This window comes from Rissa tridactyla, chromosome 12 (assembly GCF_028500815.1).
Source record: "Rissa tridactyla isolate bRisTri1 chromosome 12, bRisTri1.patW.cur.20221130, whole genome shotgun sequence".
NCBI lineage: Eukaryota > Metazoa > Chordata > Aves > Charadriiformes > Laridae > Rissa > Rissa tridactyla.
Genome location: NC_071477.1, coordinates 4662726 through 4682736, shown reverse-complemented (window position 1 = coordinate 4682736; position 20011 = coordinate 4662726). Strand labels below are relative to the sequence as shown.

General features: G+C 44.0%; 1 protein-coding gene across 7 annotated transcripts in view; it reads right to left on the bottom strand.

Moving 5' to 3' along the window:
* Nucleotides 1-273: 273 nt before the first annotated feature.
* Nucleotides 274-20011, bottom strand: part of ZBTB46 (zinc finger and BTB domain containing 46) — a 58480-nt gene continuing 38742 nt past the window's right edge. For 5 of the 7 annotated variants that reach the window (XM_054218058.1, XM_054218057.1, XM_054218061.1 and 2 more), the window contains 5 exons: nucleotides 17863-18035; nucleotides 16590-16641; nucleotides 16196-16498; nucleotides 9618-9793; nucleotides 274-3515 (listed from right to left, as the gene is read on the bottom strand). In XM_054218058.1, the coding sequence (XP_054074033.1) occupies nucleotides 3129-3515; nucleotides 9618-9793; nucleotides 16196-16498; nucleotides 16590-16641; nucleotides 17863-18035 (1091 nt within the window). In that variant the 3' untranslated portion in view covers nucleotides 274-3128. Of the gene's footprint in view, nucleotides 3516-9617; nucleotides 9794-15986; nucleotides 16499-16589; nucleotides 16642-17862; nucleotides 18036-20011 lie in introns of all 7 variants that reach the window. The other 2 variants (XR_008468958.1, XM_054218062.1) reach the window with 2 other exon arrangements.

Genomic DNA, 20011 nt, shown 5'->3' with positions numbered 1-20011 from the left:
AAAACAAAAAAACCCCACAAACCAGAAACCCAAATATCCCCCCCGCCCCCCCAGTGCAAGCCTCGGGAAGCGCCCACCGGAGCACGGAAGTTTAAAAGACCGATTCCTGCATTTCCAAGTCTGCAAACCTCCGTCGAAACAAAGCGCTTCAGATATACAGCAGGTGTTAGAAGGATTTTATTTGGTATTTATAGTGCAGGTTAGTAATATAGAAGCATGGGCTAGGCTATCACGGTAACATGGTAAAAGTTAGCTTTTACGGGGATTTTGTGGTTTTCTCTCCTTTTTTTTTTTTTTTTTTTTTTTTCTTTAATTTATTTTTTGCATCCTCAGCTCAAAGAGCTTCAAGGTGGCATCACCGGGAAACGCTTCTGGGAGCCACCTGCCTTACTGCCCACCCTTGGGGAAAAAAAAAAAGGAAAGAAAAAGAAAATAAAATATTTCCAAAGGAATTGCAAAGTCAAGCTAAGCGCCCCAGAAGTCTGGTTTTAAAAAAATCGAGTCGGGGCGATGGAAGAGGAAGGAGGACTCAGAGCGACGTCTCCTGCTCCTCCCGGGAAGGTTCGGCAGTGGATGCACGCTCCAGCACTGGAGCAGATGGGAAAGGCGGAATGTCACAGAAACCCAGGGGTTTTGAAAGGTTTGGGTTTTAAAATTATTATTTTTTTTTTAAATAGATTTTTTTACATATAAAAAGCAAAGCTACAGATATCTTTTAAGTACTGTATGTATTTGTCTACACGTAACAGGTGAGGCTGCAAGTTCAGGACCTCAGACACCCCTTACCCCACCAACCCCCCCTCCATATTTACAGGATAAATGACAATAAATACGGAGCCCGCACTCCGAGAGGCAAAAAATCAGGGTAAGGAAACAGCGACCTCGCTCTGGGACCCCCCCCCCCCCAACCGCTACGACTGCTGGAAAACAGTACACAAAGGTCCAACCGTAAAATAACTGGGCTTGTTTCTGTCTTTTTAAATACCGTAGGAGGGCTTTACAAGAAGCTAAAATGCAAAATTTGAAATATATATTTTTTTTTTTTTTTAACAGTTCAATAAAAATGTTTCTACGTGACCCTATCGCTCTTTTCTTTAAGTATTTAAAGAGGAGGGTTATCCATTCTCACCGGCTAAAAGCAACAAGTCCCGCTTAACTTTTCAATCCCAAGGATCAGCAGCAGCCGGTGCTCGCGCAGCCTCACTGAGCCAAACCGAGGATTTTAGGAAAAAAAGACCCCCGTTTCCAAATCCCTGATGTGCACCCGAAGCGACAGAGCAGGAGCCTGGGGTGATGCATGCCGAGAAGGCGGCGAACGTTCGCAAGGAACCAAAGAGCCGAGAAAAGGACTCGAACGCCATAAACCCAGGACGCGACCCCGAAATCGGGGAATGAATATGAACCGGGTGCCGGGGTCAAGGCTCCCACCCAATCCCGGCACCGAGTGGCTTAAATCCTTCCAGATTATTTGCTTTACTGGGGTTTATTGTACAAGATACTTGTTATTTCCTTTGCTGGGTGGAACCACGCTTTTGGTTAAGGACCACCAGACCTGCAAGAACGCTCTCAGCCCGCGGGGACGGCCGGTCCCGCCACGGGACGGGGCGGAAAATAGCACCTTTAGGCATTTGGCTTTTCCGGGTTGTCTTTTGTGGCAGGTTTCAAGACACCATCACCACAGACATCATAGAAAATTGCTCCACGGCAAGGAAAGGGTGAGGTCTTCAGCTTTTTTTTTTTTTTTTGCTTCTTTTTTTTTTTTTAAAAAGCACCAGAAGCAAAGAGGTGAAGGGTAAAACGAGCTTCTTTTCAGGAACAAGACACTTCCAACGCACTTTGTTGCTGTTGTCACTTAGCAGGAAGAAGGCAACAGTGGCCGATATGAACAAGGAGAATCCAACTACCTGGAGCAGCCCCACAGAGTCTGTTAGGAGACGCTGGGAGAGAAACCTGGTTCTTAGTCATAAAAAACCAAATGAAATAAAAAGAGGTTTATTTGAAAATTTACATGAAACCGGTGCAGCTGAAGCTGAAGGTCTGCGTCATGAATTAAATACGTGCTGCGCCTACCAGTGATGAATGAAGATTTTTAGATTGGCAAGGAAGAACAACGTAGCCAGGTGAAACCTTGGCCCCACCAAAATCTACGGGACGGGAGCAGCAAGACTTCCACCAGGCTGGGATCTCCTCACCTTGGCTTCTCGTGGTTCCCAGTTCATCCTGCGCTTTGCTAAATGCCTCATTTTTGCTACGGTTTGCATATATTTACGAAAAAGGCATATATTTACGAGCAAAGGGAGAGAAGTGACGATATTTGCAGAGAAGAATTGACAGGTAGAGAATTACCTGCGTCCTCTAGAGCAAACGGTGCTTCTGGAAGCACCAACACGCATTTCACCGACCGCGGATAACCAAGGCTGGAAGACGGGATGTGGGTAAGATGCCAGTAGGTCCAAGAAACGTCATAATCTTTCTTTGATGGCGAGTCTTTTGGAAGCTAAGAATCTAAGAAAAGAACTTGTAAGGCTGTAATCTGACTTGCCTTTTGATCTATTTGGCTCCATAAAAAATAATAAAAACTCTCTTTAAATAACTTTCGCAAAAGGCCTGTATCATCAAGGGAAGCCCTCCAACACATCCATCTACTTGCTTTCACAACGTTAGCTTGTAATTCCACTGCTGCTGGGATTTTAGCACACAGACAAGGTGTTTAAAAAAAAACCAAAACAAACAAACCAACAACCACCAAAACCCCCTGCTTTGGACACACAAATCTCCCCGGCGGGAAGGGCTGGAGGACTCATGCTTCGCCCACGGCGCAGCGCTCAGACCTGCAGAAACTCTACCTCCCTTGCATGCAACCCGGAGGGGTGGCCGCGGTCGGGGCTGTCGGGGAAGGGAGAAGGGGGAAGGCGAAGACAGTCGCGTCGCTGGAAGCGACGTCGCTAAGACAGTATCCGAGTGGAACAGAGGAGGACTTGTTTAGAAAACACAAGAGTTATTTTGCACACATGGACGACAACAAGGCTACTTAGTTTTTTCCAACATACTCCTTCCTCCCCCACCCTCCCTCCCCCTACAAACAACAGAGCGGAACAAAAACCAAAAAAAAAATATAATAATAATCCCTAAGAAATCCAGGTAAAATCCTTGTCGTTCTCCCCAGAGTTGTCCTGCTCCTGTGGAGAGTCGACATCTTTGTCATCATCTAAAATCACATCATCTTGTGACATTCCCACGTCATCTTTCCACTTGATGTCATCGTCGTCTCCCATCTCCTCATCTCCTTCCACTTTGATGTCGTCTGGGTCTTCCATGTACTGGCCCTCCCCAGGGTAGCACTCGTCTGGAGACCCTTCTCCTCCGTTGTGGTCCAGGTGACCGGCCATGCCTCGACCGGAGCAATCGGCACAAACCCCGTGGCGACGAGAGCCGTGCTTTATCCCCACGCTGGCTGCAGACATGAACACTCGGTTGCACACTTTGCAGACGTATTTCTTATCTTTGCTGTGGACCTGGAAAAGGAGAACGAGTAGAGACGTTAATGCCAACGGAGACGGAGCGAGAGCTACAGGCAAGGACACGCTCCCCGGCCCTCTGCAAAGGTAAAACCACCGCTGCAGCCTGAGATAGTCACGGACTTTCACTGTGAACTCGAACGCACCATGATTAACTCAACCCTGTAATGGGGTCGCACAATGGAAAATCCTTTCGAGAGTGCCTTTTGATCATCAAACTAGCAGTTTTAAGAGCAATTTTTATCACTTCATTTTTTTCCTCCCCGTTTCTTTTTGTTTTTTTCTCTGGGGTGCAATAGTCGCGTTGCACCACCACCACCACGAGGAAAATTTTAAAAAGCAAAAAAATAAACCCACCATCCCCAAGCACCAGTTCTCTGCAGACCAGAGCAGAACAACCCACCACAAACTGGTGTTAATGTCACCTTAATTTAGTGTTTTTTCTCCTGATCCCACTGCTGCCAAGAACCGAAGAGTAGAAGCACCGTTAACGCATCCTGTATCTCTAAAAAAACCCAGCCAGCTGCTGAATGCGCTTCTAACTTTATTTCTGACTTCTTTGGTGGATGAGAAGTGGTTTGTCACAAATGTTTCTGTTCTACAAACGATGCTGCATTCTATGCCCAAGAATAACAAGCATACGGAGCTATTGCGCTTACAGAGTAAGCAGTAAGTGGGGAAATGCTCAGCAGGACACCAGAAATCACTTCAAGATTCAAACTTCACTACACAATGAGCAAAATTACATACTTTGAGGAGCACAAAAACACCTAATCAAAGGTGAAATCTGTCACTGGCTACTTTTGCCATGTGTGGAAGACAAGGAGCTTGCTCAAAACATTCGTCTGCTCCTCTCCCAAAGGAAACGGCCAACCAGTGCAGTGAGATCTTATCAATTCCATGACAAGGAGCCTCATCAGGTACTTTCATTTATGTATGTATATATATACACACATCAAAAATATATCTAAAATGCATATATATTTATTTTATTTATATTTAGAAAAGTTCAGTTGGAAGGGACCTACAACAATCATCTAGTCCAACCACCTGACTACTTCAGCACTGACCAATATATATTATACATATATGTATTTTCTTTTCATACATACATATATATGTATATTCTTTATTTTTATATATACTAACGCCACATCAGGACAGCCCAGGAGCTCACCTTGGCCAGTGCCCTGTCGCTGGCACTGACCAGCAGGAGACACTTTGGGAAGTGGTGCAGGAGCAGAGAAGGATCCACCTCGTGTGTACCCCTATCAGCAAACAGCGATTTGGGGTCGTCCTGAGCAAGCCATTTCCTGCAGACCATCAGCTACTGGAACCTCTGGGCATGTATGGCCAGTGCCTCATCCTTTTTTAAACTCATTTATTCTTTTCATGCTCACAGAGGCCTGTAGGAAAGGTTCTGTGTGGAAAAGTCCTTTCTTCTATTTTAAACCAGCTGCCTGGTGAGGCCGTTCCCTGCTCCAGCCCAGCACGGGATCACCTGCTCTCGCAACTGGATTCTCCACCGACCTGCGCTCATCGCTCATCTGGAATCACAGAATGGTTTGGGTTGGAAGGGACCTTAAAGACCATCCAGTCCCACCGCCCTGCCCTGGGCAGGGACACCTCCCACCAGCCCAGGCTGCTCCAAGCCCCGTCCAACCTGGCCTTGAACCCCTCCAGGGATGGGGCAGCCACAGCTTCTCTGGGCAACCTGGGCCAGGGGCTCACCACCCTCACAGCAAAGAATTTCTCCCTAATATCTCATCTCAATCTCCCCTCTTCCAGCTTAAAACTGTTACCCTGGTCCTATGCCCCCCGGCTCCCAATCCAGAGTCCCTCCCCAGCTTTCCTGGAGCCCCTTTAGGGACTGCAAGGGGCTGGAAGGTCTCCCTGGAGCCTTCTCTTCTCCAGGCTGAACCCCCCCAGCTCTCCCAGCCCGTCCTCCCAGCAGAGGGGCTCCAGCCCTCCCAGCATCTCCGTGGCCTCCTCTGGACCCGCTCCAACAGCTCCGTGTCGTTCTGCTGTTGGTGCCCCAGAGCTGGAGGCAGCACTGCAGGGGGGTCTCCCCAGAGCAGAGGGGCAGAATCCCCTCCCTCACCTTCGCCCTGCTGCCCACGCTGCTGGGGATGCAGCCCGGGCTGCGGTTGGCATTCTGGGCTGCGAGCTGAGGGAAGAGGACCAATTGACCCATCCTTACCCCCCTCAGCCCTCAGGGCCGCAGGACACTCGCTCAGGCTTTGTATCGCACCAGCCCCAGCCGCGCTCAAAGCCTGCGAGCTCTTCTGATGCGCTCCGGCTTCAGGTCCTCCTCGCTCTGAGCTAGTCCCCGCGATGTATTCTTCAACTGCATCCAGCAAAGCCATTGTATTCTAGGGGTTTTTTTAAACTACATGTAAGCTTTTTTTTTTTTAAAAGCAGCTGGCCAGGGCTGGTGAAAGTCATCTAACAGGACCTATAGGTATCACTCATTTTTAAGTGTTAGAAGAATGATTTTTCAGGCATCAAAAGCTGAATAGGATTACAGGAGGTGGTCAAGGGTGCAGAATAAGGGCTAAAAGAGCCATACAAAAAAAGAAATTATAGAACAGGTACTAAAAAGATGCATAATTGAGGTATCTGTTAAAAAACTGATCACTTCTGTCCCTCTTTTCCAACACTGACAGTTTAGTCAGCATATTCAAAGTGAAACATATTACTGGATGCAGCTGAGCAGAAATTAATCTTACTTCCCTTATTGCCGAATTAGTAAGTATTAAACACAGAAATGGCTTTTAGCCCTCAGTATGTGAAAATACCATTAGAAAGACCATATTCTAACTGACTAAATAACAATATTGTGGGTGAGAAAGGGGAAAACGTGCTGACACATTCTAGATTTCTGAAAAAAAAACTTAAAAAAGGGAAAGTTCTCAGAAATGAAATGATGGAGGCAACCAGCTGGCACAACAAGGTGTTCCCTGCTGCAAAACTAGTTAACAGATCTTGACATCTGCGTGCTTGCAGCAGGACCAAGCTCGCTGCTTGGATCTGCCTCCCAACACCAGAACCCCCCTGAGGAAATACGGAAGGGGCACCTCGGGGAGCAGGCAGTGCCCCGAGCAGATGGCCGGGCACTCGTCCGAACAGACACATGCGCATGGAAGGAAGCGGTAGGGGATGGTGGGGTTCTGGACACCACAGCAGCTCGTCGCATAAGCTGCTCGGCCACCCCGGTGCGGGCACTGCCGTTTGGCAAGTTGTGCTGCGCCACTGGCATCTGCTGGAAGAGGACTGCCCGGGGAAAGGCACCGGCTTTTGCAGCAGCAGGGACGGAGCAAGCTGCAGAGGCGGTGGAATGCTGAAATAGTAACCAAATTCACTATGGATTTAAAAAAAAAAAAAAAAAAAAAAATTGAAAAAAAGCCACTCCAAGGAAATGGAAGCTCAGTACACAAACAAAACCACTTTTTTCCCATCTAAATTTATCCTGCCAGTTTTAACATAGAATCACAGAATGGTTTGGGTTGGAAGGGACCTTAAAGACCATCCAGTCCCACCGCCCTGCCCTGGGCAGGGACACCTTCCACCAGCCCAGGTTGCTCCAAGCCCCGTCCAGCCTGGCCTTGAACCCCTCCAGGGATGGGGCAGCCACAGCTTCTCTGGGCAACCTGGGCCAGGGGCTCACCACCCTCACAGCCAAGAATTTCTCCCTGATATCTCATCTCAATCTCCCCTCCTTCAGTTTGAAGTAGCTTGCGATGCTGCAACAGACTGGGTAAGAAAGTCCAGCATATAGAGAATTATATGGAGAAAAGTCACTTCAAACTAGAACGAAGGAACTTTTGGTTAAGTTTTTTTGTTTGTTTTTAAGCTGAAAACCTTGAGAGTATTACAGGGTAGCGCTTCCTTCTGGACGCAGCCTGTTCACTGCAACGGGGCGAGAAACCTTGGTTTGCGCTCTGCCACCACACAGAAGTATCACTTGGGATGCACAGATTTTAGAAAGAAAATCTTCGTTTTACTTTAACATTCCAATTCAAAGAAAACAAGCATTTCTAGTCAATTTTGATTTTATATAAAGACTATCAAAATACGCTTTTTAATCTGAGTTAAATGAACTAAAGTAGTCCCTTTTGTCTTTGTTTATCAGTTGAGGAACTGAGCGAAACAAGGGGTTTTGGTGTGTTAAACCTACTTCCTTTTCCTACATGTTATTTTTGTAACGCGTATTTTTCTTTGACGCATACCAGCATTCATCTTTACAGATTTAGCCGAGAGTTGACAATTAAGCCCCAAACTGTTAGGCGCACTGGAAATAAGATGAGAATACCAGCAAAGCGCACGAATCCAGTAGTTAATCTTGCCACAGGCGCCTCAGAGCGCCCACATCACCGACTGCTTTTGTAAATGAGGATCACGGTGTCATTTGCATATAAGAAAATACCCCTTTTTGTAGCTTCATTTCACAAGAAACTTCAGATAAATAATCAAACTGGAATTTTTCTGGGGCCTGCCTTAAAACAGTACCAAAAAAAACCCAAACCCAAATCCCTGTCCTTTTTTTCTTTAGTGCACCCATTCCAGAATACCTCTGAGCCATTTACGGCTCTTTGGAAAAGAAAATAAATCAGTATTGTCAGGCTTGCACTTTTTTTTCAGGAATTGACGCTAAAAATTTGTAATCCAGCTGGTATCTTCTAAACTAGCTTCATTCCTGACGTAAAAGAAGTCACAGAGAGATTCAGAGAGACATAGATCCTCTCCTGGGGGTGTTCACAAACAGCTGACTTCATCTCCCCGGGTGTGTTACAGAACTTGAGACTCAACAGAACCAAGTCACTCACCTAGAAAGATTCCGGCAGCAAGAAAACCTGAGAACTAAAATTAATTTGCAGATCATCTCAGCTTCACTCCTGGAGGGTACGGAGCATTTTCCTGCCTTCCCCACGGTACGTAAAGATATGCTGATTCTCATTAGTATAGAAATTTATAGAGCAAGAAAAGGAATTGCACGTTTTGTTACACTTGAACCAAGTTGCAGCACCGCGATTAAGTTGCCTTTGCAGGACTGGGATGAGGGAATTAAAGTTCTTTGTGGCTTTTTGAGAATTACAACCAGGAAAACATTAACTACTCTAAGCACACCTCCTCCAGTAAGATATTCTTTATGTTCAAAATTTAATAGTTAATATAAATATGATGCATATAGATAATATAAATATGGAAAAAGTTATTTAAACGACCTCAACAAATCAATTCTTAGTCACTGAAACTGTCACCACTCTTGTGATTCTTCTTTTTAACTACCTCACCGCATTAGAACCTCACAGCTACCACCCTCAGTATTTAAAAAAAATCCAAGTTTTCTCTACAAGCTTAATTAGAGGGGCAACAGAGCTTGCTGGCATGCATTACTGAAATAATTACGCAGAAACTATTTGCTCTGCCACAATATCACCTCCATAGCAAGCTCTGAGAAACCACTTTAGGACGGCAAATTAATTCTTCCATGGGGAAAAAAAGCAAAATTTGGCTTAAAAATTTGTTTCAGAAGAAGTTGTGAAAAGTCAGACAATGGCACCGGCCAGCCTCCTCGTTGGTTTCGAGCAGCTGTCTTTAATGAGGCATGACACAACTGTCGATAACTAGGCATTGCCAGGCCCGGGTAGCTTTGCCTCGAATTCTTGCTGAGTGACTTATTTTAAACCTTTCTGCACTGAGTTATTCAACCTATTAAAAAAAAAAAAATTTCTTTCCTATCTGGGAGACAGCATTAGCTACTATACCTCCCATCCCTAACGGTCAGGCTCTCCAGGCGTGTAGGGCTGGATGGGAAGGAGAAGGATGTGCTGGAGAGCGATGCTGGGTTTGCCAGGCTGGCTCAGCCCCGGCAGCACCCGCTGCTTCCGGATGCAACTCGGGAACCTCCCGGCCAAGCAGGAGAGCAGCTCTGGATCAACAGGCAACAAAACACAGGGGGGCTTTGAAAGGTGGGGAAAAAAAGATACTGGAGAAGCCTTCATAGGAGCCCCAGAGGGGGAACCAAACTACAGACCTAAAGCAGATGAAGCTCCCAACTGGAACAAACGGCTGTTCCCAGCCGGTGCCCGCCCTTACCAAGGTGTGCCGCTTCATGTGCTCCCGGCGGGTGAACTTCTTCCCGCAGATCTCGCAGGGATACGGTCTCTCTCCCGTGTGGGATCGCATGTGTCTCTTCAGGATGCACTGATGCATGGCCGAAAAACTGCAGTACGGGCACTTGAATTTCTTCCTGATGACTGTGAACTCGTTGACTGTAAGAGAACAAAACACACAGATTACTTTCAAAATGTCTCAAAACAGTCAGTCTTCTCATTTACTATTTCGCTGTTAGCTCACTGTGAAATCACGCTCTCACCTCTTAACCATCTACAATTTTTAAAATCTTATACTATACTATTGCACTTGTATTATTAAAGCTGAGAACTTCAAGTACCTTCATCAGAGAAGCTTTTGAACAAGCCAATACACAAACATGTAGCAACAGTCTGTAACACACATTGCCCAACGCTTGCTGAACAGCAAATAAAGAGGGCTCACAACCTGCTAGAATTCTGATTTATTAGAATGAATTACCCTCAATGTCAAGATCTAAAATTCTAACACGATTATTTGTGGAAGTAGCCGCCAGCTGCGAACAGAAGACCACAAACGTAAGCTCTGCGCTTTAGTTTTATTTATGGGGCGATGTAAGATTATCCTCACAGGCTCCAGGAGCATTTCGGTGAAGGTGCAGAGAGGAAGGATTACCCAGAAGAAACAGGAGAGTCACAACAAACACGCTCTACGTGTTCCAACCCTCAATTAGTATTACCACTGCGGCACGGATACAGGAATATAAAAGGATGCACAATGTTGAATTCCAGCATGACCCTTGCAAGCCTCCTTACAAGACAACTGTATAAAGCCCTTGATGGACTTTTTTTTCCTGCCCCCCCAATTGTATTTTGCCGAAACAGAAGAGGGATGAATTCTTTGAAGCCGTTCTGACACTGTTGATTCTTTTCTTCTTGTCATCTCGGAAAGCAGACCCAGGGGACGCGTACAGTATTGACAGCCCAAGGGTCTAATTTGCCAGCAGAACGCACACGGCAGCTGCCTCCGCGTTTCCCCTCCAAACAACGTGAAAAAGCAATATGCAAAATCCAGCAGGTGAAAACAGAATATCTGCTGCTCCCCGAGGACATCCACCCACTCCAAGTTTGGAAGTCACTGTCCACATGGATCTGATGTTAAATCTCCACCTTCTAATAATTCTATTGCTTTCCATTAGTATGCTAATTTCCACCCACTTTTCTCCTAATTATTGTCATTTCTCAAAGCAATATATTGTTTACATAAAAACGAGGGGAAAAAAAAGAAAGCAAGTTCTTGTTAATCACCTTAAGTACACTATCGTGTATGTAAATGGCTCTTGGTAAATGAAAATCTTCTAAGTAGGTGAGCTAAGGGAATAAGGGAAATACCAGACCTACTCCATGGCTTCTGACATACCCAGTACTTTGCAATATTTTTAGGTGCTTATTGAAATTTTATTTGCTACGAATGCCCTTCTAGCTGGATGCCCACCGCGTGGCCTCAGGACAGCGGAGATAATGCCCGGGAGTTGCACTGGACACTGAAAAACTGCTGCTTAAAAATGGCATTTTTGAAGAAAGTCAGTGGGCCCATGTACTCGGTGTCATTTAATGCCCAGTTTGTGGGCTTTTCTTTTTTTCTTCTCTTTTTAAAGTGTATTTTGTCTTGTATTTGCAATACAGATAAAACCCTGTGAAGAGTAACTATCTTTGGCATTCATGAAAAAGTGCTAACTACACGAAGCTACTAAGGGACACCTTTACATAAGGTAACACCACCAGAACAAACCTTTCAACACAAGCTCACCTCAGAAAAAGTATTCTAACAAGTTTTTATTGTCCTAATGCAGAGTAAAGGCATGGTTCAATTTCTAAAAAGCTGCTGTGATATGAATGTTATCTTAGCATTTAACTACTTGCGATTAGACATATTCTCCACACAGCCAACTTTGTGGAAAAAATACTTCCTTTGATTAGCAGTTTGAATTGGATCTAATATCCTTATATTCTTTCCTTGTGCCTTAGCTTGCTGCTCCGGGCTGCCCAGCGACTGTGGTGCTCCATCCTACAGGCGCTTTTTTTTTTTTTGGTGGTGGTTTGGTGTGTTGTTTTTTTTTTCCCCAGCACATTTGTAAAGCTGTCAAGAGAATTTTCCAGCCCAAGGGAAAATAAACCAAAAAGAGCTTACTCACCCGGGCCAAGGCTGCAATACTGACGACAGGGAAAGTGCACGCTAAAGAATATTTAATTCACCCGTCAGTAATGATTACTCACTGGGATCAGGTGGAATTTTGAAGGGCTGGTTTCAAGTGACCGTGCCCTTGCACTGTTTTGGGAACCTCCCCAAGCAGATACTTTAACATGGCCCGATGCCCAGAGCCTCGTGCAAGCTCTTGTCCACGATAACTAAAAACCCAGCCCTTCTCCTGCCCCATACCTGTCTTCTGATTTGCAAGATTTAATTTTTTTTTAAACAACTTAGAACATGAAAATTCTCTCTCTTCTATATTACAGGAAAAATACTTTTCGCTTTATCTTCTCCTTTGGATTTGACACCCCCTTGTCCATACAATCAGAGGCAAGGAGCCCACTTTCTTCTACATCAAGTATCAATTTTTGGATACAAAGCTATTTACGATAAATACGTCTCCGTTCTGATCTTGTAACTGCTCGAGCATTAGCAATACGCCACACAAATGCTTACATTCCCCAGGGTCACTATAAACCCATTACGATGGAGTCTAGACAAGGTAAGCGAGCTGTAAGCTGATCAAGGGGACTCAAGAGGGGACACGTAACGCTCCTTCCTCCAGCCCAAGGTCCCATCCGGTGGCACCCAACACCACAAAGACCACACGTGCAGAGCACGGCCAGCAGGACAAGGCGCTCAGCACGGCAGGTTTAACCACCTCACTCCGTAAAAAAAAAAAAAAACGACACGGAGATCCCGACAGCAACCAGATCCCAAGATTACGAAGCAAAAGTGCTTTAGAGAAGAGAACACCACAAAATCCCCTATTTCCTACATCGCCAGACTGTATCCAATCCCACCATTTCCTGAACGGCCAGATGCCTCCTCTCGTTTACCATCCGTACCCGTCCCTTCCCTTTAGGGCTGAGCTACGGTAGAAGCTGAAAAGGCAACTCCGAGCGTTAGACGTGCAGCCCACGCCATTGGCACGCTGCTTTCACACACCAATAGCCAGTATGGAAATACACATAAACGTATTTCCAACACATTCGTAACACTCTCCGAGTCCAAGAACCCTCTTGCTTACTTTTGCCGGCACCCAGCTTAAATCGCTCAAGAATAACATTTTCAGCTTCTAGTACGCTTATATTTAAAAAGTCACAGAACACTTTTTGCAGCTATAGTTTTATTGAAAACTACTTTTTCACCAAATAGCCATAAATTTAGTTCTTGTATCTACAAATGTAAACACCTGAAAAACAACAGTATTGTTAGAAAAATAACTGTATTGAAGAGTTAACATTTTCACAGTACTGTTAAATATATGCACTCACAAGCACATATATTTAGTGAACAACATACCAACTTTGGTATAAGTATAATCTTTCGTCTAAACGACAATATTTTATAGCAGCATTAAGGTCCTAAGAAATAATCTTTAACAAGACCCTCAAGACCACCAGCAGTAGTGCCACGGATAACCAGCTACTGGCCACAACTATAGGAAGAAAAGTACCAAGAAACGGAGAATATAATACACAGAGTACCATACTAAAAATCTATGTACTTAACTCCACTAAAATACTTACAGAAGATGTGCAGTTTTAAGACCAACACGATAATGCTTCAAAAAAAAGCCTTTGGTTTTGTCATTTCCAATAACTTTACCTATTTCAGCGAGGCAGCCACATGAAATAGGCTCCTGCATCCCCGACTTGAGAGAAGGGAAAGCACTAGTGATACAGGGCCTGATGGAGCTACTTTCTATGAACTCTGTAAACTGATATCATCACTGAAATACTACACTCATTTGGTTATTACGAAGAATTCACAAACTTAAAGAGAATTCTTGTCCATTTACTCATTATATTTAAGGTTATAAATAGCAAGGTGCCATTTGACTGTCAAACTCACACATCCCATCACCTTCCCCTGCCATTTTCTAACACAAAAATCCTGCTTTTAAAAAGTTTTCTACACAAACTCTGTAAGCCTTTGCTGTGTTATACCCTATGGTTCTAATGTTTACAAAAACCCCACTCCTGATGCTGAAGGCAACCACTGGAAATTCTCAGTGCTGAAGTCAGGAAAAGTCAGGAAGCACTCTGATGTACAGGCCAAGGAAAATACTACTAAAATCTCTATCAGAGAGAATGAGTTGACCTGACTACAGAAAAATAGGTCCATGTTGAATTAAATCCGCAAATATGAGAAAAAATGAACAAACACAAAACATCATTAACCATTACCACATGAACAAAGCCCTTTAAAATTTGCTGAAATTGCATTTGCTGGCATCTTACTTTTCCAATTCAGACAAACCCTACCAGGCTGCTCCCAAATTTCCAGGTAAGTCTCATTTTGGTCACAACTCTCTCTTCTGGCTCAGCTCTTTCCTCACTTGCTGGTTATTTAAAAGCAAACTAAATTAAGAGGCAATTAAACTGACATCTGCGACAAGAGAAACTGACCATAAACTATACACAGACAGCCGTGATCCACAATGCCAAAGATGTCAATGAGAACAAGAGTGAAAAAAATGAACGTGACTGCAAAAACAAACAAACAAACAAAAAACATTAAAGTGATTGAAGTATGGGGTACTACACTGAACATATAGGAACATATTCTCAGCTCTGAGTGCATCCTGCTCAAACAAAGAGTAAGAACTAAGCCAAGCAGGGAAACTCTGGCTTCCCAACCTGGAGAAACCCATCCCTAACTTGGCACAGAGCCACCTGCCCGAAGCTCCGGATCCCAGCAGGAGCAGGCAGAGCAGCGCTGACATGCAAGATACCTGTTCCCTCCTCAGGAGAGCGAGGGCAGCAGGATCCGGCCAGTCTCTCTCATCAGCTTTCCACAGGGAACAAGCCTGGCAAGAAACCCCCCACTGGAGACCTCCAGGCTGCTCAAAGCCCACTTTGTGCATGACTAGATATTTCTCATTTTTGTCTCCCTGAGATGCAAAAATATTATGAGACAGAACTTTTCTGAAGAACTCTAAAGGTCACGCGTAGAAGTTGCCTTCATCTCCTCAGCTGTCCCTCTCGCACGTGAAGGAACTCTACCCTACAATGCTAAAGCTCAGGCTGCTGACAAGCTGTGTTGTAGGCACAGCAGCTGGGAAGCACTACACTTAATTACACTACTTTAATTTCACAGTTACTATAATCTGATTTTGCATGTAAATATATATCAAGAGACACAGAAATATTTACTCTTAAAAAAATATAAATGAATTTCATAGAATAAAACAGGAATTACAATAAGACTTCTATCCTCCGGTAACAACCATTACTGATTTTGTATACGCACCCTAAGCTACAATTGGATCTTCTATGTAAAGCCTCCTCTCCTTAGTTTCAACAACATACATTCAAGCCTGGCTAACTGAATTACATTATATTAAAAAAAAAAAAAAAAAAAAAAAGAGTAAGAAAAATTTACAGAATTCCTGAAGACCACGGCCTTACACCAGTATATTTTTTAAAAAGTCCTATAAATACTCAAACATAATACCAATAAAGTATACAAAGCCTTGCAACAACTTCCAAGCCCAAATAATAGACCCTGTTGCACATGTGAACAAGCAGCATGTTTTTCTCCTTTAAACGACATGGAAAACCAGACTTTATAAACAGCTTATAGGGCTGAGCAACCCAGTGCTTTCACAGCTCCTAATTTCAAGCTGAAAAACCCTGAAATGCCCGAGTTGTCTAATGGACAGAGCACCGGAGCAGAACTCAGAAGACTGAATTCTATTATTAATTCTATTCCTAACACGCTCAACAAGCTGACGTATGTTATTTTCCCAGGGAACAGAAGGAAAACATCACCATTTCTTTTATAAAGCACTTTGAGATCTACTGATAGAAAAAGTTTAAGGCAGTATAAGCACACAGTGTGATGACACCGATAGGATAGCCAAAGTACCCATTATAGAGCTGACAAAAGTTATCTTTGCACAAAAATTGCACTGTGGCTGCAGTTACACAGTACCTGGAACCAGCACATTATCGACCTGATCAGCTTTGGGGAGTTACTCTATTATATTACACCTGCGGTACGTTTATTTGCAGCACGAGAACAATGGAACAATTCACTTTTCCTACTTTAAAAAGAAGTGTCTTGCATATGCAAGAGCAGCTACGCGTCCTCGGGATCCTCGTTTTGTCCTACCCTGTCCAAAAGCTCAAACCCGCCCAGCTGGGCAGAGCCCAGGTAACACGCTTTCACGTGGTTAGCGAGGTTCTTCTGGGTACCGAAGCCCTTGCCACAGAAGAGACACACAAAAGTACGCTCGTTCGAGTGCACAGACATAAGGTGCCGGTTTAAGTCTGTCTTGTCTCGAAACAGCTTGGCACAGTTAGGACACTGCATCTTCTTACAGTTGAAGTGGATGGTCTTTTCATGCCGGTCCATGTTTGATTTCAGAGTGAAGCTCGCGGGGCATTTGGAGCACTGGAAGCGGGCGAGCTGGCCAGGAGGGACGCTGTCGGGCCGGGAGCAGCCAACCAAGTCGAACGGGAAAAGCATGGAGAAAGCGTGCTCGTGGATGTGCTCCTTCAGCTCCTCAGCACACTGGAAAACCCTCCTGCAGAAAGCACAGGTCAGCCTCTTGGCCAGGGCCGAATCCAGGAACAGGCCATCTGTGGTTATGTCCGTGTCTTCAGATCTCGAGAAACTCGTATCTACAACAGAAATACACATACACACATAGAAATCAGCATCTGCTGGCATAAAATAATGGTAGTTTAAAAAAATATTTTTCTCTCGACTAACCTGAATCCGAGTTATCAAGCTGCCAAAGTGCTAAAAATCCATCGTAAGCGGCCTGCAAATGAAAAGCACGCTTAAGTTAAGGCAAGCATTTACAAGAACACATCTTTGTAGTTAGTGCTCAGACTCCCGTCTTATCATTGCCTTCACTTGCTCTTTAAGGGAGTTCATCATTTGACTTGGCAACCCTACATGCCTTCACAAAGCTTTCACTGTCAACATGGCTAAGTTAACTGGGCCAGATTTTGCAAGACTCGGTGTTTTGAAGAGAGCAATCAACATGCCTGCTTAGGTCCTGGGTAACTGCTCAGTTTTCAGTCTCGCTAACCATCAGTAGCTCCCACTCAGGCCAATGGGAAAGAAACCCTGGGTCCAAAGTGTCCAGCAGATACAACAGAACTGGAACATCCTCCCTTAGCCCCACATAGCTACTTTTTCTTTCCACATAGAAAAGCCCGTAGAAAACAAACACTTTCTGCATAGTTCCCTTTATGCAATGCTCTCTGGCACTGCTGACCCAAATTATAAATAAAAGCTGATTTTTTTATTTTTTTTCTCCCCCTGAAGCATTTGCACTATGCCAGCGTGCGGCAGATGGCAACCCTCTATGAGGCAGAGGCGTGATGCAGCCTGGGCAGGTCTGCTGGCGACCGCGCAAGCAGCTACCAGCCGTTCTGACCAGCTCCCTTTGCTCTAAGGCGACTGCAAAGGAAAACTGGCGTTTCCACCTATTTGTTTAAAGGGACTAAAGCCTCACTCAAAAATATTAAGAATCAGAAATACCACAGAACGCTAGGGATTTTATGTCAAACTCCTGTAATACAGAAAGCCAGCCTGCTTCTAGCTCTGTGTAGATAGAAGAAATCCAAATGCAAAACACAAGTGGTTAACAGAGAGCTGGGCACTCAGCTATCTTTATGCCATTATTAATATTCCTGCACGCAATGTTTTGCAAACGAAGGCATTTACAATAAAAAGGACATGTATGCTCTAAAAAAAAAAAAAATTACAGTTTTTTGAACCAAGTGCTGTTGAGGTAAGGCAGAAAGGATGAAATTAGGACAGCATCAGCCCTGACCTCAACAGATTTCTAGTTTTAAAATAACCTATACTTAAAAAAAAAAAAAAAAAAAGGGGGGGGGGCAAAAAAAAAAAGCGCTAACAGATCAAAGTATAAGGTATTACAGTCTTTCAAAGTACTCCTAACGGGGGAGAATTTGATTAAATAGATACCTTTGCATTTAAACATCTTTGCAGTTTCCCCCCACGATCTTACCTGGGTTGAGGAAGGCACCTCTCCTTTTATCATGGGTTCTGGTGACATTTCACCAGCAGAGCAGATCTCGGGGGGGCTCTGAGTGGCAAGGTGTGATGAAGGCAGCGGGGGAGATGGTGCTTCCACTTTGCCATCACATTCACCCCTTGAACGATTCAAGTTGGTGCCAGGCCCTGGGGAACACAGGAAACGAATCTCACCCACGTGAACCAGCACCAGCTGGTGGTTTTAAAAAAGGCCTTGCAAAGGCAGCTTATCTTCCGTCAGTGGGAGGGAATGCAGCAGGACAGCGATGCCAGGCTTTTTTGTTTATTTGTTTGTGGGTTGATTTTCTTTTTTTGTTTTGTTTTAAAAACCAGCCTCCCCACCCAAAATGCCTCGTCTGCGCCTGATGTACGTGGTGGGGTTCTATCGCGTGGCGCGGGCACTAAAGAGTCCGTTGGGAGAACGAAGCACGACGCAACGCAAACATCCAGAGCGATCGCATTTCTGAAAGACACCTCTTGCAGAAGCACTATTTCAAACACAAACAGTTCAATCTTTAAGTAATGTACACGCAAACTTTATTCTAGTACTAGCTGTCTTGAATTTATTTATGTCAAAAAGCTTCAGATTTGACCGAGGCGTTTTATTTAATATAGTACTGTCAGTCCTTGATCTCAAAGTGCTTTACAAAAGATAGGAAGAAGTATTCCTTTCATACTATAGCTAGCAAGCGTGGAAGTTCAAATATTTGTACAAAACTGTTTGATCGTACCTGACAGTCATCACATTCTACAAATCTACCACAATTAAAAAATAAAACATTGACCGGCCAAAGCAGAATCATAGCCTCTTGTCTATGCTGTAGCAACAGCCAAATGGTAAACAATATTCCAGAAACCGCACAGAAAAAAAATCAATGACAAATCTACATACAAATAAAGACTGTAATCAAGACCAGCATACATTACAAATTGTCAAATGAACTTTAACAAACGCCTTGACTGAATATGGGGATGACACATTGAGCAGATCATTATTTTTGAAAAGCAAGCAGGTAAAAATCAGAAGGAAATATGGCATAAAAGTAAACAAATTCATACTTAAAGCACTCTATGCCCTAAAGGCTTTTTTACTTCTAACACAAAAGAGTCTGATTGAAACCTTTAAGCATATAAAACACACGCTCTTCAATGCAGCTACAAATAACAAGTCAAAGTTTATACTGTGTGAATACAATACACTGATCTGGGTCACAACAAAGCAGTCGAGTGAAACCACACAAAGGTCTCTAAACACAAACAATCCCAAACCAAACTTTTTATCAGCTTTCAAAGGAAATTCTGCTCTTGTGCCACAAGCTGGATGTTTGATTTACCTTCCTCCACTTTGATTGCAGGTGGAAATCTTTCACAACTTAGCTCTATTCGAGTGTGATAACAGTGCTTCTCATTCTGGTGGTGCTCATCTATTGCTGTCCTCATGTAAAGGCAGGACAAAAAATGCTAAAACCCCATAAATTCAAAATAGGAAAAAAGTCAGGGGCGGGGTGGGGGGGTGGGGGGGAAGGGAATTCCTGCCTAGCCAGCCACCCGGTCCTTTTTTTCCTGAGCATCCCAAACTGATTCAAACTGCCCTGTTTACACTGAAGTTACACACTGTGACCACAGACAACTTAAGAGGCATCTCCGGGTTGCACTTCCTTAAACAAACGGTGTTTTAGCGTAAAGATAAGCCAGTGGGGTCTGGCTTGATTGATTCTTTATTAGCACTTCTAGAGTTACACAGGTTCCTAAGAAACTATGCACTTCTTAAAGCCAAAGTTAAGGCTAATGAACAAGGACTGAAATAGAGCAAGGAGAAACAATAAACTCAATCATCCAACACAAACCACAAAGATGTACAACACAACAAAGTACAAAGATGATTTTTTAAAATGGTAATTAATATTTATTTGGTTTCAACAACTGCAAGTAACATGAGAAACCCACATAAATGACCCATACTTTGTACACAAGAATGCAAACAGCACCTGAGTTTACGTTTTGCCCCATTCTGACTAGTACTGTGAGAAACCTTTTTCCCTCCTAAATTTGTATTGAAATGAATTTTAATGTAAAGCATTTTAACTTCTAAACCACAAATCAGAAGTGCTTTCCTTCAGTCA